Raw genomic sequence first — 26,099 nt, forward strand, 5'->3', positions numbered from 1 at the left:
GCTTCCCTGGGATGCTCAGGCTGGTTTCTGGCACGTTCAGTATCATCTGTCTGAGGTCCTGTTAAAGCACTGAGCATTTCAGCCATGGAGGAATAAAAACATGTTCTGGTAAAAAATCCAGAATAAAGGGCTGATACCTCAGTTAGAACAGTTAAATGCTTTCAAGGGACTTTTTCTGCACCCAGCTGGATTGCTGTGGATGTTGCAGGATGCTGCTCGAGGGTCAGTGCAGTTGTGTGTGTATGCAAATGTAAATCCAGCTCTGGCTGGCAGGGCAGGTTTGTACAGCAGCAGGGCTGCTGGGGGACTGTGGGCAGGCTCTAATGTGACCAGTGGGCTGTAATGGAAAGTGGAATTTTCCTCTCTGCCAGCCAGGGCTGAAAGCTCTGCTGTCCCCAGGAATTGAATGGTGAACTGCTGAATGGCAGTTCATGTACCAGCACTCAGAGCTAACTGTTGATCATTCCTCCTTTATTAGGAAACCCCTCATGCATGACTGCATGGTCTGGTACTTAATGGGTGGCTGGGAATATGAGGGGAAAGAAGGGACAGCCCTTCAGTTTGCTCAGGATGTGTTCTTAATAAATTCTGCTTTTGTTTTCTTTGCAGACTTTGGTGTTAGTGCATTCCTGGCCACGGGTGGTGACATTACCAGGAATAAAGTCAGGAAAACCTTTGTGGGCACACCTTGCTGGATGGCACCAGAAGTTATGGAACAGGTGAATTGTTTTTCCCAGTGTCCTGTGAGCTGATCTGCACCTGGAATTCCCTGTTATCAGCAATGACTATGTTTATTTCTAACTAAGATGATAATTTGACATCCTTAAGGGTTCTCTTAAATACAGGATTTTCTTTGACTTGCCTATTGCAGCCAGACTCTTCCTGGGGAATGTTGAGTGTTCAGTAGATTTTTGCCCCATTGCTTCTCTTCAGGCTCCTGCCTAAGGTGAGGATGAGACAGCTCAGTTGTTGCATAAAGAAGATAAACCTGCCCCTCCCTTTTGCATGCATGTGAGGTAGAATATAAATAGTTTCACACATGGTAAATATGCCATGCACAGCTCAGTAACATGCTCTTCTTCATCTGCAAACATACAATTTGGGGTAGTTAGTTGTCACATGTCACAGTGGGGAGTTAATTCAGTATAATAACATGCATTTGACTTCATTCAGGTTTTTAACTTCTCTTGGCTTGTGAGTATCTAAATGCTGAGGAATGCTTGCATCTCCCCCTTCTTCCTCTGCTCTTTTGGCTCACTAAAAGATGTCATATTTCTTCCCCTTGCATGGAGAAATTCCACTTTTTGTCCTCCACTGCTTCTAGACTAAACTACAGAAGCTTTGTCTGTGTGACTTCTGGTGAAGGACACCTGGAAACTTTGTTTAATATAGAATTGCTGCCTATTTCTGAGCAAGATTCACAGAGAAAATTACACCACAGTCTTAGCAAGGCATTTGCAGTAGCTATTGATGGTATTGATGTTCACTGCCATAAACATTCTGAAAATTATCCCTCATGCCCTTAAGATGAGTTTGACAGAGGCCTGGGTTTCTGACAGGTGTGCTAAGCAGAAATATAACTGGCTATAAATGGGTTTCCATTTTTTTTTAATATTTAAGGATTTGTTTTAATAAAGTGAATCCACCTTGATACATTTCTCCTTGTTGTTGTTTCCAGTAAAATATTTTGAAGCTTGGGAGGATCTTAAATAAGACCCCCATGCATACCTGTACCTAAAAATCAAATGCAGCTAAACACAAATGCATTAAAGTGCATTTTTTCCAATATCCAAAACTCCCTGAGGAATGGAGATAATTTTGGAGTACCTTAAATATATTATTGATGAAAAGCTTGTTCAGTGTTTGGCCTTTTCAGTGGCTCCCCATGGTGGGACTGAGGGGCCAGTGCATTCCAGCACTGCTGCAGCCTCCTCAGAGTGCAGGACTAACAGGGCAGGACAAAGCCACACTTCCCAAGTCAGGGTTGTCTTTGCAAACTTAATTCTGAACTGCTTCACTGTCATATTCTTCTGGATTTTTTTTTGTTAATGCTAAGTTAAAAGTAAATAAAAATAGAGTATTTGGTGTTTCTGAAGCTAGATCAGAGCTGTCCCTTGCTTTTCTGCCCTGTGTGTTGTGCCCAGGCCTCAGCAGCCTGGCCAGGATCTAATGGTGCTGCTCCAGGCTCTTTGCAGCTGCAGTCCCCAGGATAAAAGGGGAAAATGCCTTAAAGAGGGAGCTAAAAATGGGAAATGAAGGTGTCAGTGACAAAGTGAGGGGTAGTTCCCCAGAAATGTGTTTCCAAAGGAGGAGGTAAATTTTTTACAGAGTGCAGTGCCTGCACCAAGGCTGTGCACATGTAACCAGTTCCAAATATCAAATTAAAGCAGTATTTTAATGGGATGCTGATGATGCTGGTGTGAAATCCTTCAGTGTCCATGAGATGATCTTGCTGCCTTCCAGCAGGTGTCACTCTGAGCCACTGGATCCAGCCGGGAAGAGGGACAGAGGGCTTGCTCTAAGTTAGCCTTTGACACGTAGATATTATTCACCAATTCCATCTGGTTTACTTCAGCACCATTAAATTCCTTCAGAATGTTAATATTTGATTGCTCAACATTGTCTTTTAATGTATGGTCACTCGGTGGATTTATGGCAAAAAAGAAGTTGATGAGAAAAATAAATGTTGGGGATATAAACTAACTGCAGGGTGGTGACTAATGTATTGGACAGATGTCAAGATGAACTACTGCAGACAGTTTTGAGCTTTTTAGCCCTCACTTGCAAGCAGGATTATGTGAAATAATGAAAAAAAAACCCCTCACACTAAACTGTTAAAATCCTGTCAGGAAATGGAGAGATGTACAGTGTATTGGTGTGCTGCAAGAATAAATGAAAGATGGAGCCAAGAAATGCTCAAAAGTTATTTTCCAAACCTAAAAATAGTGTGAGAAGACAAAAAAACGCCACCTTTACAGTGTATTTCTTCTTGTCCTGTGCTCTTTTAAATGTTACTAGATATCTGCTTGTTTATTTAACTGACTTGAAATCTGTTCAAAGTCATGGCATCCATAAACTGAGGCACTTCAAGAAACATTTCAGACTTTTAGGGCTCATGAAAATTGTGCTTACAGAGTGGAAGAAATCAGTGCAAGATGTAAATTCCTGTCTCTATAACAAGTTTCAGTCCAGCTCTAGTATTACATGACAAATAGTACAGGAGGGGTTTTTGTTAGTTTGCCAAGATTCAAGATCATCTTTAAGGTAGCTTGGGGAATGCTTTTGGCTACATCACAAGGAGTGTCTTTCTGAAGCTTGTTAAGTTAGCTGAGCACAGTACCCTGTTAGCTCTGCTCTGATCCAATTTTCATTTTTCCATAGTGTAGTTAGAAGAAACACAAACCATCCTAAGCAACCAAAATGCTTTGATTTTCAGAGCTGCTCTTGAAGTTAGTACATAATGTCTCTCCCCTGCAGCGGAGAAAGCAAGTGCCAAAATATTACCTAATGATAATGAGGAAGTAACTGCTTTGGCATATGAAATATTTTTTCCTGTGCAGGAGGGGAAGTAAATGCTATAAATTTTCCTGAACAAGCCTGTGTTTAATGTCAAGTGCAGAAGCTACTGATAATTAGTGGAGGGAAACATTAGTCTGCAGGCAGGAACGAGGGGCTTTTACTGGGCTGGTGTGTTGTGAAGTTCCAGGATGGGGCATATTTGCAGTCAGGCTGATTAAAAGTGTAGTGAGCTGGGTGTCCCAAGGGGTAGCAACCCATCTATTAACTATGAGAGTTTTATTGCACTGGGTAATGATTCTCTGTGTCTGTCTGTAGAAGTTAGAGCCTGGGTTAGCCCAGTGCTCCTTTATGTTCTGCAGTGGAGTTTATGGCAGAGCAGTCCTGGTTGTACAGTGCACAGCCATGATTTTCATCAGACTGTGACTTCTAAAACACCTCCTGGAAGGCATGAGGAGCTGGGGGAGAGAAGGAGAAAGTGTTGTTTCCATCTCTGTAGTGCTGGTCTTTCCAAATTCATGGGGAAAGGGTGTGTGAAAGGACAGCAAGTGGCACATGATAACATCCTCTAATATTTTTCAGGTCAGAGGATATGATTTCAAGGCAGACATCTGGAGCTTTGGGATCACTGCTATTGAACTGGCCACAGGAGCAGCTCCTTACCATAAATACCCTCCGATGAAGGTGAGCAGATCTCCAGATATTTGTGGAAGATAAGGGATCAGTGTGTTCTGAGGATGTTTTCAAGAATTTGGCTAGCATGTTGCACAGAAGAGTTTGTCCTCTCAATTTAGCACATTGCATAGAAGAATTTGTCCTTTCAACCTGCACTTGTGGATCATGATGTTCTGGGATGTATCGAGTCACTTTTTAAAAATACGCCCCTTCATCAGCATTATCTGAACCTGCAGTTTTTATTTAGATCCTGAGTCTCACCATTCTTAAGGAAAGTGATTTGTATTTTAAACCTCTGAAGTCAGCAGATGTTTTTAGGGTTATAAATAATGATCCAGAATGCCTTATGGGCACCCAGTGACACTTGGCCGGCCATTTTTCCTCTTGCACTGACAATCCTAGAGAATGCCTGTCAGACATTCTCTTGATACCTCTCCTGTTACCAGTTATCTGAAAGAATGTTTAATTTTGTTTAACACTGACAAACCTGTCAATCACTGATCCAGTTCAAAGTACCACATCAGTATGAAACTGTTGTATTGTTAACAATGGTATTTTATTAAGGTTGAAATGAAAGAAATGTTCTTATTTAAACCATGGCACACCAAAATTCTTTTTCAAATATCTTGAACCTTAGATCACCTTATAAGTTTGGCTAACTTTCTGTTTTGTGACTCTTGGACCAGGAGCTGCTTCTAGCATGCTGCTCATCTCCTTTGTGCCTCTGATGAGGCTTTGTCTCAATCACAAAACTTTAAGCCCATTTGGCCCATCCTCTTGAAGGCCAGCTGGGTTCCCCTCCTGGGATGTGTGGTCCTTGGGATCAAACATGAGCATGTGGAGACCTGTTCTACCCCCAGGGCTCGTGGTTAGAGCAGTGACCTGGGATATGAGGCCTGTGGGTGTCAAGTCCCTCCATTGTTGGCAATGCAACAGTGTTGTTTCACACAGGCAGATAGTGATAGGACAAAGGGGAGTGGCTGTAAACTGAAAGAGGAGACATTTAGATTATATGTGAGAAAAGAATTCTTTACTGTGAGGGTGGTTAGGCACTGGAATGAGTTGAGAAGCTGTGGATGCACCATCCCTGGAGGTGTTCAAGGCTAGGCTGGGTGGGTATTGGAGCAGCCTGGGCTAGTGGAAGGTGTCCCTGTGCATGGCAGAGGGATTGGAATTAAATGAGCTTTAAGGTCCCTTCCAACCCAAACCATTCAGTGACACTGTGGGCAAACTCCCATTTTTTCAGTCTCACCTGCTGAAGTGCTGTGGGAGTTGGGTGTCACTTCTTCAGGGGCTGGGTGCATCCCCTCCCACACCACAATCACAATGGCATTTGGAAATCCAGCTACTCCTCACTCAGAACAGGCACATCCAGGCCAAATTGGTGCATAGGTTTAACTCTTGCAGAAAAGAATTACTTTTAAGAATTGTCATCTACATGCAGGGACTGTTGAGAGGCTGAGTGGTTCAGAAATGCCATTAAATTTCCTACAACATCAGTGGCTGTGGCAGAGCAGAGAGCAGTTCAGGGGAAAGTGCTGCTGGTTTAGGTGCTACTGGTTTTATTGATATTTCCTTCTGGGCTGTGATTATTGGTAGCATTTTACAGCAGCTCCTGCAAATTTTACTTCAGTTTATTGTGGTTTGAATGCACAGGATGAAGCTTTGAATACCAACATCACCTATTTAGTATCTACAGCACCTACTTAGTGCTGTCATATGCTAGATAGAATTGAATTCCCAGTTCTGTGAGGTTTGGGTTGCAGTCATGCAGTCTGCAAGAAGCCTTCTCTATTTTATTTATTGAATATAATTTTATTGCACTGCAGATTAATTTTGTTATGCAGCAAAATTACTCATGCATTAAGTGACCCTTCAAGGAGTGGGGAAGAAAGCAGGGAGTTCTGTCATGGGCTGTGTAATTTCAGCTAGATTGATGGGCTTTTGCTGCCCTAAGCAATGTAGCTGTTGAAAGCTATTTAAATGTGCTATGTGCTGTTTCCTCTTCTAAAAATAGATATTCATCTGTATGTAGGTGACAAGTGGAAATGGAAATGAGTAATTTTCTTCTTTCCTTCAGAATATTTAAGTGATGTGAGGGAAAGAACCAGTTTGCCTTGATAGCTGCTTGTGTGAGGAATGTCTTCACCTGCTGTCACGTTGGTACATGGAAGTGAACTCATGTATCTTTTTATGTTGCCCCTCTGTCTTTAATTTGATTTCTAGCTGAGAAATACCTCAGGGAGGTACATTGAATCAAAAGCTTTGCCCAACTGCTCATCCTGAATGAGGAAAACTGGTAGAAGTTCTGCTCTGCTTGCACTTTTAATCCCACAAAACAGACCTGAAAAGACATTCCAGCCTTGTGTTTGGCCCACAGACTGCAGTGTGGGCCAAGAGATGGGATGGGAAGCAGTAACTTAAATTGTGGTTCTTTGTTGTTAACACATCCTTGTTGACTCAGATGCTTGATAAAAGTGCTTGTCTAAAATACATTTTCCCCAAGATGTGTCTCTGACAAAACCCAAGAAAGATCTCATTGCCAATAGCAATAATTATTTCAGGTTTTAATGCTGACACTACAAAATGATCCTCCATCTTTGGAAACTGGTGTGCAAGATAAGGAGATGCTGAAGAAATATGGGAAATCATTTAGGAAGATGATTTCATCGTGCCTACAAAAAGACCCAGAAAAAAGGTAAGAATGGATCACACCAAAATAAATTAAAATAAACAAGCAAACAAAAAACCCCCTAACTCACAAACATCATTATGGTCCCTATTTTTTGAAGTTGAAGTACTCTGTGCCCCTCCAACCTTTCAGTGACAAGGAACACAGCAATCTTGCTGTGTGGCAACAAATTCTCTGTCCTTATTTTTATGGATAAATGTCTGGCACTGTGCCTGGCCAGGGCACACATTTTCCATTTGGGTTAATGAGAGTGCATCCCAGTCCACTGCCTGGGTAGGGCCATTCTCCCTTGGCCACCTCCAGCAGGTGACTTCAGTTCATGTTTTGTTCCCAATCAAAACTGCTTTGTGTTTACAAATCAGAAATTACAGGTTGGGCAACGTGTGTTTACTTCCAAAACTACATAAATAAACTTTTTAAAATTTAGCAGTGCAGAGAAGGCTTTCAGTGTAGTTTTGACTTGTTTAATTATATGTAATATTTGGTTTGGATGGGAAATCAGGAAAAAACACTGACAAATTTTACCAACATGTTTTCATCAATACAGATTGCTTAAGTGACCTGATGACACTTTCAGCCTTCCTTGAACAGTATCTTGACTACTCAGTGACGTAGGAAATATTACCAAGGGGATGCTGTGTGTGCTGTGCCATTTTTTTAATACCTCTTAGGTTGTTTTTTTTTTTCCTCCTCAGTAAGCAGACTTAATTTTGGAAAGGAAAAAGTGCTTTCATAAAATAATAATAATGAAGACATTTTTCAGTTCCCTCTTGTGTCAGATCCAGGAACACAGGCTTCTCACGCACTGTGCAATGAGTCTCTCTCTTCTAACAAGCTTTACACTTGAAATGCATAATGAATCCACTGGAGTGCTTGATAAAAGTTGATAGCTGGGTTTTTTTTTTTTCCTAGCATGACATTTTTTCACCTTTCTAAAGCATATCCTATCCTTGCAGGTTAGGATGTGTGCTGGTCAGGTTATACATAATCACTGAATTGTGGCACAGCCCTGCTCTCCTCAAGCACTTCTGACAGCCACTGGCATTGTCCTGACTGTGGGAGCAGGAGGTTGGCATATTGCATGGGAAGAGAATTTAGTGCAACTGCTTTTTCATTATTTTAGGGGCTCCCTTGCTCTGAGGTGGATGCCTTTTGTTGGAGCACTCTGTGATGAAATAAACCCTGTGATAAATGGCCTTTGCAAGTCACTGATTAAACTCTGTTACTATTTAAGCACTGTTTGCAGTGTGGAAAATGCTGTAAGCTGCCACTTTCTCATGTAGGCTTGAGTCTTTAGCAAATTCCTCCTAAACCAACTAAGGGATGGATGTCTCTCCAGTATTTATTCTGAAGTCTGACTTAAAGGGGAAAATAGTTTATACTTGTTCATGTTCTTTTAGACCAAGATTGATCATCCTGACTGTGTTTAATAGAACTAATTACACACATTTAATCAGGTATCTCTGAAATAACTGTTACTTGCACAGGGTGAGTACTGCACTCCAGTGATGATTCTGTGATTTCCATTTTGAGGAAATTTTTTCTGTGATTCTGTTGTTATCTAAGAGTCTCAAGTTCAGCATCAAAATGGGAGCAAATTCTCCCCACCAGTCTCAAGTTATTCATTGCTTTTGAACAGAATAAACCTTGTTCAGAATACACTGAGTAATTTAAAAGATTGCTGGTGTAAAATTTACTTCGAATACATTGATTTTAGGGGAATTATACAGGAGAAGCTGATGCCCTCACGAGATGCCAACAAGCTGCAGCAGCCTGGAAGACCGTTGGGTTGAAAGGGAGCATTTATAATTGTCTTTTCTACATCTGTTTTTATTGACAGACCAACAGCAGCAGAACTCCTAAGACACAAATTTTTCACAAAAGCAAAGGTAAGAAAACACTTTCTAAACTGATCTGTGCAGAGGCTGTGGAAAGGACTTTTCAGAAGCACGATAGGTGTGGGTGACAGCTTTACTGGCAGGAGTGTGGGCTCTTTCACTTGGAGCCAGCAGAGCTGAGTGAGTTGAATGGGTCATTGTGAAGGAGCAGAATAAAATCCCCCTTCTGTATCTCCTGTGTATGCTGTTGTTAACAGAAATTATCTAGGAATTCTTGAGCATTGAAATGTCTTTCAGTGCCTTTTGGGTTTGTTCTTCCTTTGTAATGGTGCCATTCTGGCTGCCTGTCCAGCCACAAAGGTCTCTGCTGCAGTGAGTGTGACTTAGATCTTAGTAAACTCTCCAATCAGTCTGTGTGTGAGGGGCTGAATGAGACCCACTGTGCAAGAGCTACCTAAAGATATTTCACCCTGTGTTGCCTTATGGAAAGTGAAGATCCTGTGATACAAACCAGTGGGAAACTCCCATTTCTAGCCTTGGAGAGAAGTGCCAGCAAGCATTATGTAATTACTGCCTGGGGATTAGTGCATCTGCAACGTGCAGGGTCTTACTGAGGGAGACAGACAGCAGTAGCACAGGGCAGGATTTGCATTTCCATGAGCATGGGGAATGTTTTCTGTTTGCTTAATTTTTTTTGGGATCAAAGTGCGCAGGATTTATACAGAATACAGATTAAACTGTCAAAAAGAGACTGCATACTTGGCATAGCACAGCAGCATCACCAATTAATCAGAGTAGTTTTCAACTCCGAGATTAAGATGCTTAAATGGATTTGGCCACACCAGGTATCTGTACAGGAGCTGGATGCCCTGTTAAAGCTGACAGGAATCTTTACAGGTGCACCCCAGGGAGAGTTGCACTTCCTCTTCATGAGGAGAAGCACAGGGGCAAGTGCTGATCTCTTTGGTGACCAGTGACAGGACCCGAGGGAATGGCCTGAAGCTGTGTCAGGGGATGTTTTGTTTGGATACTGGGGAAAGGTTCTTTCCCCAGAGGATGGTGGGACACTGAACAGCCCCCCTAGGAAATGGCCACAATCTCAAGGCTGCCAGAGCTCCAGGAGCATTTGGACAACACTCTCAGGAGGGGTTGTTGGGGTGTCTGTGAAGGGCCAGGAGTTGGAGTCAATCCTTGTGGGTCCCTTCTGACTCCAGGTATTGTGTGATTTTATAATTTTATGAGCCACGGAAATCTGGAGGGTGATCCAGTTGATGAAATGCAGAAGTTTGCTTTAGGGCAGGTTTAATTGATGTCTGGGCTCTTGACAGTATTAACTGGGGTTTCACTGTCTGTAGTGGGATTTTAGGCAGCTGATTAGTCTGCATCTGTATGCTGGATGCACACTTGGTGTCCAAAGTGACAGGATGGTTTACACATTGCTGACCTTTCTCCATTTGGTTCTGCAAGTTCTGGTTCATGTTACACTTCATTGTGTGTTAAATCTCCTTCTTGCTTTCATTAAGCTGCTGGAGACATATTAGCATGGGTGGTGATAGAAAATTAACATTATTGTAAATGAGGCACTGCTTAACCAGCCAGCATTTGGAGTGCAAACCTGTGCCAGTTCACACTTGGGGTTAAATTACTGTCACACATCAGCCACTGCCAAACTGACAGCTGGAGCTTGAGGGCTGAAGAGTGCAGCTTCTATACATCTATATTGAGTCATATATTTAAATACCATCTAGGTTATGTAAAAGTGTGGTTTGATAATGCTGGGAGCCATTTATCAGGAATGACAGTGTGTCTTGAGACTCTCCATCCTGCCTGGGGGAGTTCTGGGAGCTCTGTGTGGGCAGGGACAGCAGAGCTTTCCAACTGCACCAGTGTGGTATGGAATACCCAGCCAAATGCCAGAGTGCTGGCCTGCACTGCCCTGCTTCCCCTGCTGCCACAAGTTTGGCCCCACACTTCAGCAATGAGAAAATTGTATTCTCAGGAGCCCACATTGGCCACTCTGGAGCAGCTTGCTGAAGAGGAAATGTAATGCAATAAAGCATCACAGCAGTTCCCCAGTATTCAGTCTCTTGTGATCACTGCATTTACTTCCTCTCTAAACATAAATGCTGTACATTTTTTCAGCCACTTTAAATCTTGCTGTCCCAGTTTCTGTTTGCTCCAGCACAGAGGGATTCCTACATCCCAACCTGTCTGAGGTTTGCCTTTGACAGTTGGACAGGCATAAATTTAGGAGTAAGATAAAGCAAAGAGGTTGAATCCAGGTGGTGTAGTAGCTGCAAGTGGAAGAATGCCAAGTGCCTCAGCAGGGTACCAGATACTGCAGTATAATATGTATATTTCCAAATAAATCAGAATAATATCCAGCTCCTCAGTTGTTAATTCCATGTCACTTTGCATAAGGAGAGTGCCACTGTTAACTGAAAAGGTATTTGAGATGAAACATCACATACTGCAGCCCAAAGTAGGGGAGTTGTTAATATCCTTGGGGGAGTAGGATGAAACATGTAAACCACTTCCTGCTAGAAACAGCTTAACAGTTACTTTATCAGAGACAGTGAAGGCATCAAAGGACATTTTCAGCAATGCAAATGCTTGGTATTTTTTTCTTTGCAGAATAAAGAGTTTTTACAAGAGAAGATGTTGCAGAGAGCCCCAACAATCACTGAACGATCCAAAAAGGTACTGAAAACCTCTTGGGCTCTTGCTGTTACAATTGTACTATCTTTTGTGCTTGTATTCACATTTTAATAATAACTACTCCAGTACAGCTTTTTCTAGGTAGAACTATTAGAGTTTCAATAAAATAATCAGGTGATGGAACCTGAAGATGTTTTGTGCTATTTCTTCTAAAATCAACTGTAGAAACTGCTTGAGATGTAAATTCTGTGTTCTTGTGCTGGGCAGGTCCGGAGAGTCCCAGGCTCCAGTGGGCGTCTTCATAAGACTGAAGATGGTGGCTGGGAATGGAGTGATGATGAGCTTGATGAGGAAAGTGAGGAAGGCAGAGCAGCAATTTCACAGCTCAGGGTGGGTCCTCAAACTCCACTGTCTGTTTTGTTGTCCAATTGTGGTAGGTCTAAAAATATTTGGGGAGCACATACCTTAAGCATGATACACAGCAAGCTGTAATCCCTTCCCTCGAGTTGGGAACTGAAGCAAAGAAAGCAGACTGAAGGTTGAAGAAATTGTATTGATCTTTTCTGTCATTGTGGTGGGGCACAGCTGGTCTCATTCAGGAATGTTCAGTATAATTGGAAATGTTAATTCAGACAGCCTGCTCCCAGCTCAGCATACTAATACACTGCAGCTAGGATGCTCACTTTAAGGGTGCTGACTGCTTGAGATGCTTTCTTCTGGAAGTGTCAGGAGAGGTTTTATCCTACTGCCCTCTCCAGGATGGAGCTGAAATCAATAGGGGCTGTTCTTATGGCTGATTCCTGAAACATGCAGGGCCTGGTTCTGCCACCCCAGTTACACTGGAATCCATTAATCCTGGTAGAAAACCTCACAGCATCCCTGAACTCACAGGAGGGATTAGTCTTGTGCTTGAAAATCCTCAAGAAAACACCACTTTCCCCTCTCCCAACACATGTAATTAGCCACCAACAACTCAGAGGAACAATGCATGATGATCAGCTGAAAGATTACAATGAATTTTCAGGTTGTCTTCCCCCAGCAGCCACCTGTGTGGGTTTTGACTATAATGGTTTGCCTGGTCTCTTTTCACTACAGCAGGTGGCTGGAAGTGGACTGTGTTTTAATCATCCTGTAATTGAATTAGTGAGACAGTGGAGGATTTTTAGAGGAAGCTTTTCAGTGTGAAAGGGGTAAAAGCAGTATTGGTTTGAAGCATTTATCCCTTTACAACTTCTCATTTCTCTTTCATTAGTCTGGCATCTGTTGCTGTTCTGAATAGACACTTGAATATTAAATGCAAGATTTTGCATCTTTTCAGCATCTTCTGAAATGCTTGGAGTTTTTAAAAGCCATTTGATACAGTAAATGCATTATTTGTGACAGCAACTCTTGTGACTTCTTAAAGAGCTTATTGTGTCCAGCTTTGTATTGTACATGATCAAGGAAAATCTCTTGGTACCAGGTAGCTACTACTGAAATTCTTTGATGAATAAGCTATAAAATATGAGCTGAATTCTTCTAAATTCCTTTTGTATGCTAGAATACCATCAAATTTTAGAAGGCAACATTGTAAAAGAGTCTAATTCTTTTCCAGAGATTATTTAGAACTTGTTGTATCTTGTCTCAAAGCTCAGGCTGCCATGACTTAACACTGTTTACTTTGTTTTGAACAGTACTTACTTGTTTCATTCCTCCTAGGCAGGAAAAAGCAGATTGACACACATGTTTACAAGCTCCTTTTCAAGAGGAGTTTTCTTGATGCTTTGATATATTTTCCTTGTACTGCTGCCTGTCCTGATCCACTCTCATTTGGGCTGTGCTTGGCCCTTACTTGTAGGTCTTCCATTCGGCAAACCTTTAGGAAGGTTTAGTGTAGGTGGTCTTGATTCAGTCACCTCCCTGTAGATGTGAATTATCATTTTGGAGGCACCCCATGTGTAACACAGCACTCTGGGACACCTGCCTGTTCCAGGATGTCAGGAAGGGCACTGTGGAACCTCAGGCCTCTCTGCATGTCTGCCTGGGTACTTGAATTTGATTCCTTTTCAAGCAATCCTAAGACTTGTATCCAAACTGCCAATTTTTTGCCATGAATACAGTGGTGTTATTGAGGATTAGTGTTTATCTTGTGTTTTTGGTCATATTTCAAACTCTTGGTATAAATTCTGCCTGTCTGTAAATCCCTCTGCAATTTTAACCAAGTTGTTGGGTAAAATAACTTGTGTTAACTAGGTGGCACCTTTTCTTCCTGCCCCTTGCAGTGGAGGTGGAGTAGAGGATTTTTAAAGGTCCTTTCCAACCCAAAACAATTTGTGATTCTGTCTGTACCTGCATTTTACTGCAGTAAAAGGAGGCCCTGCAGATTGACTTAATGTGCCAAAATACTGAAGTATTAATCTGCATAAAATCATCTACAAAAATGGAAAGTGTTGATATTTTTTACTTGTTTCCACTTCACAGAAAAAATAGGGTGAATTTAATATGTGCAAACATATATTTTACAAGTCTCTTCCTAGGACTGCACCTAAAGCAGGCAAATATTTATTATACCCAAAGCCAAAAATATCTCCTCAATTCACTGAATATGGTGACTTGCTGGGTCAACATTACTTTTTGGATATAAAGACCTTCTGAACTTCCTCTCTGCATTTAAAATCTCGAATTTAAATTAAAGCAGTTGTGCTCTGTGGGCTTTTAAATTGTGCACTTTCTGCTACCCGATAAATCTGTGCAGTGGTGAGTTGTGTGGTCACATTTCACTGCTTACTCACTTCATCTTTGATTACACAAGCAAAAAATAGTTAGAACTAGTCCCCAAAGTCATCCTATTTGTGCCTTAGGTAAATGTTTTTTAATGTTTGTCCTGTTTTCTTTCCGTCCATGTGTTTAATAAAATAATAAAATTGTTAAGGTTGGAAAAGACTTCCAGGATTGTTGAGTCCCAGTGGTAGCCCAGAGCCACTGTGCTCACCACTGACCCTGTTTCCAAGGGCCACCTCTTCATATTTTCTGAGCACCTCCAGAGGTGGTCATCCTACCACTTTACTGAAAGGGTGCCCAGGGAAGAAATCTTTCCTAATATCCAGTCCAAACCTTCCCTGCTGCAACTTGAAGCCATTTCTTCTTTTACTTGTTACCTGAGAAAAAGCCTGATCCCCACCTGGCTGCATCCTCCTGTCAGAGAATTGTGGAGAGTGAGAAGGTCCCCCCTGAGCTTCTTTCCTCGAGGCTGAGCCCCCCCCCCCACCTCTGTCAGCTGCTCTTTGGGCTCCAGGGCCATTCCCAGCTCTGTTGCCCTTCTCTGGACTTGTTCCAGCCCTTCTATGTCCTTCTGGTAGTGAGGGGCCCAAAGCTGAACACAGCACTCAGGGTGCCTCAGCAGTGCTGAGTACAAGGGACAGTCCCTGCCCTGCTCCTGCTGGCCAGATTGTTCCTGATCCAGGTGCCATTGGCCTTCTTGGCCACCTGGGCACTTGCTGGCTCATACTCAGCTGGCTCTCACCACTTCTGTTGGTCATTTATCTGGATCAGTTGTCAGCTGAGGGGCAGGGCCAGTGTTTCCATACTCATCTGCACAGTGCTTAGCACACAGATCTTTTCTTTTATGTAATTCCTTGAGGTATCCAGGTACTCTTGGATATGAGCTTTGTTCCTGGAAGAGCACTGCAGCAATGTGGAGCAGGGCTGTTTCTCTGGGAGCAATGCCATGTTTTTCATCCCACCTGGTAACTGTCAAGTGAAGGCTGAGCACACTGAGATGGATTTCAGGCTTTACCTTTCTGGCTGTGTGACTTTTTCCCTGACACTGCCTACACACAGTCATGCTGAGGGAACTGTTCCTTCTCCCCCTGTTCAGAGGCATTTTTGAAACTTGCTGTTCTGAGAGTAAGATTTCTTAACTTTTTCTCACAAGAAGCCTTTGAGTCATATGTTACAAATTGCTTTGATCTGCACTCATTAGGGTAGTGGCCTCTCTTAGTGGAGAAATTCTCTCAGAGTAGGGACCTGATGAGCCTTAATGTTCTGCTGTCCTGCTTGTATTATCCAAACAGCAACCTGTTGGACCATTATGTAGAGAAGGAACAGGGTTTTTTCATTCCCAGCATGGACCAAACCATCCCACCCATCTCCACGAACTGGACTTGTTGGAAGTCAAAGTTGCAGGCTCTCCTAATTGCAGGGCTTTCCAGGAATACTTGGCAATCTCCCCTGCTATGTGAAACAGCTGGTGCAGTGCTATCTTTGTTTTACTGATAAGCAAGAGCTGGTCACGTTGCTTTGCCTGCACTTTCCCCGTTGTTCCCTGGTCTCTTCATTTCACTGCTGAGTGTGCACCCACCTGTCAGTTCTCTGCTTTCTCTCACAAAAAGCACAGCAGATGCAGGGTCCAAGGCAGGGGGAGCAGGCCAGGGATTTCCTTCTAAAAAACAGCACAAGCAAGGCTGATTCCTCCCTCCCACCCTGTAAAGGTTCTGTATGTTTTAAGCAAGTTGGTTTGGAAACTACCTCCCTAAGTAAGTGAAGGGAACTTGTTTTCTAGCAGAATTCTGCCAGGCAGATCTGTGTTTATCTTTTTCTGCCAGACTTGAGTAGCTTAAAATAGATTTTCCCATCTTGATGCTTAAGTAATTTGATCCAGTCTGAGTGATCTTCAAGAGTCCTGGATTTTGCTAATGAGTAACAGTGATAGCAACTTAGGGTACTGTGTGCCACTGTGGAAATAATGACTGCAGGGTCTGAAATGTGGCTGTGTTTCTGAGTGGTACAATGTGACAACAAATTGTCTGGTGAGCCTTTTATCATGCATCTTAATACACATTTGTAACTTCAAACAATTAGGTAGGTTTCTCATGTTCAGTATAGTTCTGACAAGTCCTCCTAGTCAGTAAGCTTCACTGTGGTCTAGGCAATGACATATTTTTCTCTGTTTTTTAGTCTCCCAGAGTGAAAGAACCTGTACAGAACTCCGAGGTAAGTTATAATTGCAAATGGCTTCTTGAAAAGATGACTCCTAATTATTGCTGTTGTTTCAAGGAACATGCTTTATTAACCTTTGAAAGCAATATTGTGTGAAGTAGAAGCCAGTGTCTAGCTGAGCTCTCTTTGAAGAGCTCCCTATAAAAGGAATCCTTGGCTGTGTAGTGCCAAGAGCTCTTCTTGAGGTAAGTTTGTTGTGTGTCTTGTCAGCTTGCTGTGGCAAAAGTCTGTTTGTTTCAAGGTAATTAATTGGTCACAGTAATAATCTGAGCAAAACAAGTATCTTCTCATTTCCTCCTTAAAAAAAACCCCTCCAAACTGCATAAACCCAATAGAACACAACTTTAGGATGTCTGGTTTGTATTGTCTAATTCTGTGGTTTGGAACCTGTGCTCAGAACTGTGAAAGAATTCTGTAGTAGTATTTGATAGCAAACACAGCTTCAGTTGCAATTTATCATCTTTCTTCAGTTCTGAACTGTTTCTTACATTAGGAATATTGCTATGTCTCATCTTTCAGTGATGGGGACAGCTTATCTGCCAGAGACTGTGCAGTGTCTGTCTTTTCCCTACCTGTGTTGAAAGATAAACAGAGCTGTCTCTTAGAAATTAGTCTTGGGTTGAGCTGTCCTGTTCTTCCTTTATTTGTTTCTAAGAAGTGTTTATAAAGGGAGATTATGAGAAGACTACAGTTGTGGCACTGTAATTTGACATAAATTCTAAATTAAAAAAAAAAAAGCTGAAAACCAGAATCCCTTTGGGATGAATTTTCCCATTGGAAGTCTCTTGTCCAGGTTTCCAGCATTGAAAGTGATTTATATTTCCTACAACCTGCCAGAGTAAGCTGGAGGGCACACTGAAGTGCCATCAAGCTGACAGTTCTTTGGCTTCTGTGCCAAAATTGGTTTCTCTGTACCGAATAACAAGAGGTAAAAAAGAGATTAAATTTCCATTTAGCTCATTTTCCCCACCCTCCAATTAATTTCATATGGATTTGTTTTTGTTTGCTTGGTTGGGTTTGTTTTTTGCAAGAGACTTAAGTCCAATCCTAAATCTTCTCTAGTGTGATTTGAAGAGCTCTAAATTCACTTTCCATTGACACTCAGATTACTCTGACATTTGCTTGGTGAAAGGCTCAGTTGTCAGTAGTTATCTCACTGCTTTGCTGGGCTTGTTTCTGAAAGGGACTACAAGTCAAAGCAGGGCTCCTCTGCTCTGAGGGCATGGCTACTTGAAAATACCAGTAGGACTCAAAGCTCAGGAAAGAGGGAGACTGAAGGATAGGGTGCTCTCATCCCAGCTGGATATATCTGTGTACATGCAGCCTTGCCACAGGGTGTAATTTTTGTCCAAGATCTGCAACCATGCTGGTATCTTGGTTTACTGGCGAGTAGAACTTGCAAATGTCAGGACAGAATGGGGTCTCTGGACATGAGGATGCATTAAACCCCTGAACACCAACTTGGGATCAGCATTAATGTCCTGGAAGCCTTAGCACTGAACTTCTCCACAAGCACTTCTGGGAAAGCTGGTGCTTGAATCAGAACTCTTGAGTTCCTTTTCTCACTAAAGCTCCTTTTTACTTGCAGCTGTTTCCATCAGCTGAGCCTCCAGGTCCTTCACTCAATGCTCCAGCACAGGCACCTACTGAACTACCTCAGGCTGCAGGACAAGCACCTGCACAACCTCCAACTGCTGTACCTCCACCCAGCCAGGCTCCTCCAGCAGCCCCAGCCCCAGCAGCAGCAGCCCCAGCAGCAGCCCAGGTAAGAGCAGACACCCCTCCTGCCAGCTTTCAGGTTTGCCCTTGGCTGTTCAATTCCAGATTTGCCAGAACAATCTGAAACAGTGGAAGTTTGACATATTATTGGCAACATTAAAATGGCTTTGATACTTAAATCAAGCCCCTTCACATCTCTTTTAAAAGGCCAGTATTTAATCCTTGAATTTTATGCAGCAGTTGAAACATCAGCAGCAGTGAAGGCTGGAGCAGTGTTGGTGTCAGTGACACCTGGGACATGCACTAATAGAATATCTGACACTAGTGCCCAATATCTTATTTATTGGTAGCTTGTCCTAAGCTGAACTTCATGAACTTGTGTCAGTGTGTTCTTCTCTATAGCTCTTAGTGTCAATGTGCTCTTTTTTATAGCTCTACATAGGTTCTTCCTCACTGCTCTGTGTCAGTGTGTTCTTTTTTGTGGCTCTCCTCTGGTTCTTGTTCCTCACTGGTTACTGTTTTGCAGAGCTCTGGGCTTCTCCATGAACCCTTGTTTGTTTTCACTGACCTGGTGGTTTTCAGCTTGAACAGAAACCAGGTTGTGATCAGAAGCCCTGAGCTGCACTGCTGGGCCAAAAGCACCTTGGAGTAAAAAGCCTGTTTTAAACAAAGTGTTATTTTCCTTTTCTCTTGTGAAAAAACAAGTGGTCTAGATGAAAAAAACTTGGTCGAGACTTCTATGCTTAAATTATCAGCCTGGTGTTGTGTCTGTCTTGTTCCTGCAGGTGTAAAACCCTTGCCTCAGCATGGGCAGTGCAGGTGACTGACCCCTCTCCATTTTATTTGGGTTTTTGTGGTGGAGATTGAATAGCACTTAGCTCTGTACTGGAAATATCACAAGTGCTGTAACAAGTGCAAGGCAACTCCTCGATCCTCCCTACTGGATATCTGCTGCTAACCAATATGAAATGATTTGATTACATGTTGCAATAGTTACAGAAGTAATTTAGAATTGAATTAGCAGCTATAAAATTGCTGCTAGACACTCTCAAAGCCATTGAATTTATGGAAAAAAAAGGTAACTGACAGTACATGCTAATCTGCCAATTCAATTTTTTCCTGATACAGTTGTATCAGGTTTGTAAATCAGATGTTTGGGGCAGGGATTAAAACACAGGAGGTCTCGAAGCTGTCATGAATATCCAAAACCCTTAAGTTTTAATGTAAAGCAAGTGATGTTTTTATATTTAGCACTTCTGAAGTCTCCTGCCATATTGGCATTTCTCAAAGTTGTGCAGCTTTTACTCTTTCCAAGGCAATTGCAGAGAGCCTCCAGTTTAAGTATGGAGTTTTCCTGGTTCATTGATCTGTTATCTTTCTCATTGCAGTGCCATGATTCCAATGATGAGTCAAACTCTTAGTTGTATCAACTCTACAGTTGATCAAGGTTATCTCTAGTTTTAAAACCAGAGCAAGATATTGTTAACCTGCCTTAAAATGATGTAATCCTATTGCAGGCCCCACCTACAGCCCCTGCTGCAGCTCCGGTACAGGAAGATGTGAGAGTCCCCATCAACCTTGTATTAAGGTTAAGGTAAGGACACAAAACTGTTCTGTTAACATCAGCCTTTGTAGAGAGCCCCACTGGCACTCTCCTGTGCCTTTAATTAACAGGGTGGTGGTTAAGTGTGTGTCAGCTTGGATTTCATCTGCTCTTCTGAAACTGAGACCTGGAAAAGCAATTTATCACATCCACTTTGGTTTGGCAAAACCTGTATTGAAAGAGGTTTTGATATTTGTGTAAGCATTGCTAAACTCTCATGGAGTGGGAAAGAGGAACTAGCTGAGTTCCCTAAAAGGATTCAGGGATCCAGGGGTTCTGGCCTTGTGCTGGTCCAGGTTAATCTTCATGCACAAAATCAGACTTCAGCCAGTTCTGAGAGTCAAGAGCTTTTACCCAGCTCAGGGAGTGAATTCTGGTCTGTGTCACTGGAAACAGGCAGAAAAAAGAATCTTTCTATGCTCATTACACACACTGCTGTTTCTCATTAAAAGAACCTGCCTCTCATCTCTGGAGGCATCCTGGTTGTTGGTAGGCATTGGAGTGGGGATTCTGAGCATCACTTCCATAATGTGTGTGCATCTGCAACCTGTGAGCACTTCCCTCCTCTGAAATGTGCTCCAAGGATATCTCTGCTGAGGGATCTCAGTTGTTGAGACAGTGGAACAGCATGGTCTTGTAGCAGAGAGGTGGCACTCACCTATCCTGGGCTGCCCCAGGCTCTGTCAGGCTGGGAGGCCCCAGAGCTGCTTCCACACGCACAGCAGAGTGCTGAGTTCCTGCCCTTGAGGGGGTAGAATGCAATGAATTCACAGGCTGATTATTCAATGACAGCACTCTCTTTTGGCCACCTGTCATGCCATGAAATGGTCTCTTTTATATAAAATTCTCTTCTTTCCACAGGAATTCAAATAAAGAGCTCCATGATATTCGGTTTGAATTCACCCCAGGGAAAGGTGAGCTGGTGGGAAATTCCAGTGTGTGAAGGGGAAGTTTTGTGTTTGGTGTTGTGCTGTTGTGTGAGTGTCTGTCCACAGTGCCTTCCTAAAGGCTTGCTGTGGTTGGGCTTGGAGCACTGCTGTAAAACTCATGGATTTGGCTAAATTGCAGCCCTTCAGTGAATTCACAGCACCTGGTGTGCACTCTGATATCTGTCTTTTGAAAAGGGCACTTCTGCTGTTTGGATTGTACAAGCTCCTTTAGGTTTCCGTGTGGTGCCTTCACCAGCTGGACAATTTCTGCTCTGTAATGATGGCTCTTGGGTTTTTCCCCCAACAGATACTGCAGATGGTGTGTCTCAGGAGCTCATTTCAGCAGGTCTTGTTGATGGCAGAGATCTGGTAATAGGTAATTACAAATTATTTTTTTTCTGCTCTAACCATTTCAGTCATTTTTTGCATGTTAAAAATGACCTGATTAGTGGGTGATAGGGAAATTTCCACTGGCCTTGTCTCTACCCCAGTGGCCCTGCACAACTGCTGTCAATTCTGGTGACAGTTCTGTGCCAACATGTAGGCAACCCCCAGTTCACAAGAAGATGATTTACTTGGTAACATTGTGAAGCAAATGTTCCTTGTAATGCAGAATGAAGTCTAATTGATGCATAAGCCAAATCACTATCATCTGACAGAGATGCATCATCAAACTGCTGCACAAGCCTGTCCTGCTCACAGGTCCTGTGCAAGAGAGCTCTGGGACTGGAATTAGCCAGGCTTTTTGGGTTTAAGTAGGGCTGGGGAAGGAAGTGTGAGTTGCACGTGCCCTGGGGCAGCAGCACGAGTTGTATGGGGGACCAGCTGCCTCAAACAGCAGTTTGCTAAATAAATGTATCCTCCTGTGCAGCAGGTGGGACTTTTAAACTGTCAGCACTGCCTGTGTATTCCAACTGCAGCAAGCAAAGCTGCTCCTTGTACACAGGAACAGCTGCTAGTGCAAAATTACCTGGATTTCCAGGTGCAGTTGGGCATTTATTACTATTGATCTCATCACATCCTGGGAAAAATAACTACCTCTGAAAGAGTAATGTGGTAACAATAACAGCATTTTCACAGTTCAAAGCTTTAGGTTTCAGTAGACTGAGGCTAATTGAGACCTAAACCTTTCATTATCAGTGTAAAAATTCAAAGCTTCTCAAGTAATAGAAAGAGGACTAATGAGTTTGGGATGTTTTTCTCCAGCCTGTCCTAATATTTGCCCATTTTCTTTGTGTCTGTGTGATTTCAGTTGCAGCTAATTTGCAGAAAATTGTGGAAGAGCCCCAGGCAAACAGATCCATCACTTTCAGACTGGTATTTATTCCTGTTCCCTAATTGATCCAGTTGTCCCTTGCAAGGAGAAGGCATTGCATGTAGATGTTTACTGCAGGCATCTGATGTATGCACTCTAAATCCTCCCTTCTTTCCCAAAGCTTCTCACTGGTTGTGTAACTGTAGGCTCTGCAGGCTTCCTGCTTGTATTGTCTGAGCAGCACCTGGGATAAATAAGCATGAGATAATGTGCTAATTAATATATGTAAATGTTGCAGAGGGGTATTTTTGGGGCTTGGAATGTGCACCTGCAGAAATATTTCAAGGCAGGTGGATGGGCCAAGAATTGCCACAGACTCCTTTTTTGGAGGAAGAGAATGAGGGAGGGTCCAGATACATTGTTCCTGAGGGGGAAATGGGGAAATGAAGAAGAAAAAAGGAAAATAAGTGTGGTGGGCCAAAGAAAAGAGCCAAAACTGGGAGTAGAGCAGGTGAATCTTTCAGAGGTGGTGAAATCCAGGGGGAGTTAGAGTGGCAAAGCGAAGGCTTAACCAGGTTATTGGGAGTGAAGCATTAAGTGCTCTTATTTACTCTTCCTGTAAGGAGTGTTCACTTGTTTTACCCCAGTTATTGCAGATATAATGTCTAGTTGGAGCAGATATTGGCAAAACTTCATTCCCAGCCCTTCATACTTTAAAAAAAAAAAAAGGCAAAAAATACAAAAGCACTCAATTTTAACTTTGGGTAGTGCAAGCTGCTGGATACAGTGCAAAGCTGTCCTGTGGCTGCTTCCTGCCCCCAGCCTGTCTGATACACTTGCTTGTGGTTTCTGCTGGAAGGTAGAGCATGTGTGTTGCTATTTGGATCTCTCTTCCCTGTTTCAGGCATCTGGTGTCGATGGCTCCGAAATTCCGGATGATGGCAAACTTATAGGATTTGCACAGCTCAGCATCAGCTAAACATTGGTCCCAGGAGATGTTTCCCAACAGAGAACCCACATGTGCATATTCGTAATGCTTCTGTTAGCCTAAAAAAAAAAACCACTACTGCCAAAGAATTGAACTACAGCCCCCTTCCTAGAAGCTTTAACATTTTCCTTAATAGGATCACAAACCTTCCTGAAATTACCGATGACGTTTACACCTTTTGTAAACAACTCTCATGTTTTTGTATCTGTCATCTCAAACATGCAGACCCAACACGTCATTGCCTGCATGTTCATTTTATTATTGCCTTACTTTAAAGAAAAATACTACTGAGTACGAAGCAGGGGGTTCCACTGCTCTGATGATCTTGCCTAAGTGTTTGCTTACATGTGGTTTCATTTTTTTTTCACTTGCTGTTTTTGCACAAGTTTTAATACTGAACGGATTTTTTTCTTTATTTTGGTTCTTTACCTGCTTCTCCTTCTATCTGAAACACCAATGTACGTGTTGTTTGGGTCACCTGGAGTGCTGAGAAATCTGCTTCTCTTTGGCTGTGTGTTTTAAAACTGCTGGTTTGAGTGCTTGCACCTGAGAAAGCAAGCAGAGTCTTAACCCACAGGAGGGAGAGCTTCTCTCCCTTTTGTTTGTGTTTTGGAGAAGTTCCTTGACTTTGAGGTGTTAGAAGTCAGCTTCCCTACGTAAACTGCCTTAATTTTTTTCTTTTTTCTTTATCATTTTGGTTCTCTCCACATGAGTGCCAGGCATGGCATGAGGGCTGAACCTTTTAATTTACATTCAGCAGTCCTTCCTGCTGCTTTCATTCTGCATCTTAGGCGTAGTCTGTTCTTGAAGCAGACCAGGGAGGCATTGCTGCCTGGAAACTGGTCTTTCAGATGATGAACACAATATCCATGGTCACAGGGAGAGGAGATCTATGTCACTCTGCCTTTGAAACAGATGCACTTCCAAGTGTCCCTGAAACCCAGTTTGGTCATGCCTGGCTGGCCTGCCAGCTGTGTTCCCCAGTCCTTTGCAAGCTGGTACCCGTGGAACCATCCCTGTCGTGTTTTACAGCAATAAAGAATCACCAGTAGAGTGGCTGTACTGGGCAAAAGCGGGCGCTGGGTTTGTCCCTCCTGCTCTCAATCCCTTGGGTCGTCGGGCTGCACCTCAGCCCAAGCCTCCACGTTTGATCAGGATGTCACTGCACCCCTGTCACACACGTATTTAGCTTTTCTTTCCATGTGGTGTTGAAGTTGAGTTTCTACATGAATAATATAAATTATGCTCTGAGTTTGATAAGAGACACTTGTAATGCAATATGTGAATAATAAATGGTGTTGACTTTTTTTTTTCCTACTGTTTCACAGTTGGCCTTTGTAACTGCTCTTGGCTCTGGAGTGTTTTCTACACAGAAGTTGTAAGTCTGTAATTTAACATGCAGATGGAAACGAGCTTTGTTTCCATCAGACACAAACAATGCAGAAACAGAGCGGAATGACTAGGTTCAATTAGGACTTTTGTTCTGTTTCTTTTTTTTCTTTTTTTTTTTGTATTTTTTTTTTTAATTTCCAAGTCTTCAGATGAACAATCTGTATTTATATCTTGTTCTCTATGAGCAGCTGTGGAAGCTTCCTGAATTGTGCATGTTCTTTTTTTACCGCCCCTGTTGCTTGTAGCCTCTGGGTGGATATTGGGTGTGTCCCCATGGGCTGTTTGCAGCCCCATGGCTGGTGAGTGTGAAGGGGAGGGGGAGGAAGATGAGAATTTGGGAGTGAGATCATCCTGGGGTGCTGAGCCCAGGAAGCAAGTGCCCAATAGCAGGGAGTTGGTGGTGGCTGGGTTGGCAGGTGTGTGTTGGCACCATTCCCTGTTGCCTGACACAAAGCACTCCCTACAGTGTCCCCCATTGAGCTTGTTGGCTTGGGAAGAGCAGGCTGGCACCTTGATTTTCCCATCACCCTGTGCTCAGTGTGGATGTGTTGGGAGCCTTTAGGATACACAGACAAGGTAGTTGTGGTACAGTATTATTTTCCCTCTGCCTGCATGCCCTGGGGACCTCCTCATTCATTTGTGTACTGGTGCTGAGGAAGGTTAGGACTCAAACTGCTCAAATGGAACAATGCAGCATCTATTTATTGTTATTCCCCATTTTCCCAAAGCCAGGACTTAGAGAGCTTGAGCTCACGCTAACCCAAGGTTCCGTAGTTCTTTAATGGAGAAAATAAACGAGGAAGAAGCTGATGGGTTTTGCTCTATGGATCTCCAGATCTTTTGGGTAGGGATCCAGAATATTTACTTGGGCTATTACAGTGCTAGACAACTGTCTTTTCTGATGTTGTTCCAGTAAGTGCCAATGCTGTTCATAATTGTTTTCCAGTGTCATTAAGAATTTGGTTTTTGTGCAAATTTCTGATCTGAACCTGGAAGCAGGTGGTAATTTTAAGTTAGTTCCTACTTTTAAGGACAATGCTCTGTTAATGAAAACGGATCCTCTTCACAACTTTGGTGTATTGTAGATTATAATGAAAGATGTAAAATAGTCAGGCTTTTTTTCCTTTTTTGGACTTTGTATTTTACTGCATGTGTCTAATTTTTAATCAATAAAGAACAAATTGTCCATTGCCAGGTGTGTGATGTGTGGTTTGCTTGTCACTGGGTTGGTTGGTTTGTCTGAGTGATGTCTGCAACCCCTGGGGCGTTTGTTTGGTGTGATGGGAGGTTTGACAGCCCCAGGAAAACTCTGTAGGGAAAGGGAGATCAAGTCCAGGCTGGATGGGGCTCTGAGTAATGTGGTCTGGTGGGAGGTGTCCCTGCCCATGGCAGGAATGGAACTGGATTAATTTTAAGGTGCCTTCCCACCCAAACCATTCCACGAATGCATCTCTGCAGGAGCTGTGTGCAGAAATGGAGCCAGGAGGGCGCTCAGGATGGTGCCCTGAGAGCTTGTGTGTAGCCAAGAGGTTTGCTCCAATCTCTGCATGCCCTGTGCAACTGGGAATGAGCTTCCCATGTCCAGGAATGCCTCAGGATGACACAGGCCAGTGTGAAAGTGGGAGGATTTGTACCTTGACAAGTGGTGAGAGCATGAACTGCACTCCCTCCTCTCCACAATAATTGTTCTTAGTGGGTGCCCTGGTCAGCCCCAGTGGGGCATCCATGGTGTTTTCCAGCATGCTTTACAATGCCCTTCTCATGGATCTGTGGGCAGCAGGAGTATCCAGGTGGCTTTTGGGCACCTCATGGACATCTCAAAGGGGCCCCAGGCAAATGCTTTACCTACATGAGGGA

The 26,099-nt window shown here is 43.0% G+C and overlaps 1 protein-coding gene across 1 annotated transcript in view; it reads left to right on the forward strand.

Moving 5' to 3' along the window:
- Positions 1-25,434, forward strand: part of OXSR1 (oxidative stress responsive kinase 1) — an 88,392-nt gene extending 62,958 nt beyond the window's left edge. The window contains exons 6-18 of the mRNA XM_054636721.2: positions 610-719; positions 4,099-4,200; positions 6,756-6,889; positions 8,724-8,772; positions 11,356-11,421; positions 11,647-11,769; positions 16,315-16,350; positions 17,945-18,121; positions 19,593-19,669; positions 20,540-20,592; positions 20,915-20,983; positions 21,860-21,924; positions 22,767-25,434. Of these exons, the coding sequence (XP_054492696.1) occupies positions 610-719; positions 4,099-4,200; positions 6,756-6,889; positions 8,724-8,772; positions 11,356-11,421; positions 11,647-11,769; positions 16,315-16,350; positions 17,945-18,121; positions 19,593-19,669; positions 20,540-20,592; positions 20,915-20,983; positions 21,860-21,924; positions 22,767-22,841 (1,136 nt within the window). The 3' untranslated portion in view covers positions 22,842-25,434. The remainder of the gene's footprint in view (positions 1-609; positions 720-4,098; positions 4,201-6,755; positions 6,890-8,723; positions 8,773-11,355; positions 11,422-11,646; positions 11,770-16,314; positions 16,351-17,944; positions 18,122-19,592; positions 19,670-20,539; positions 20,593-20,914; positions 20,984-21,859; positions 21,925-22,766) is intronic.
- Positions 25,435-26,099: the final 665 nt, after the last annotated feature.

This window comes from Agelaius phoeniceus, chromosome 1 (assembly GCF_051311805.1).
Source record: "Agelaius phoeniceus isolate bAgePho1 chromosome 1, bAgePho1.hap1, whole genome shotgun sequence".
Taxonomy (NCBI): domain Eukaryota; kingdom Metazoa; phylum Chordata; class Aves; order Passeriformes; family Icteridae; genus Agelaius; species Agelaius phoeniceus.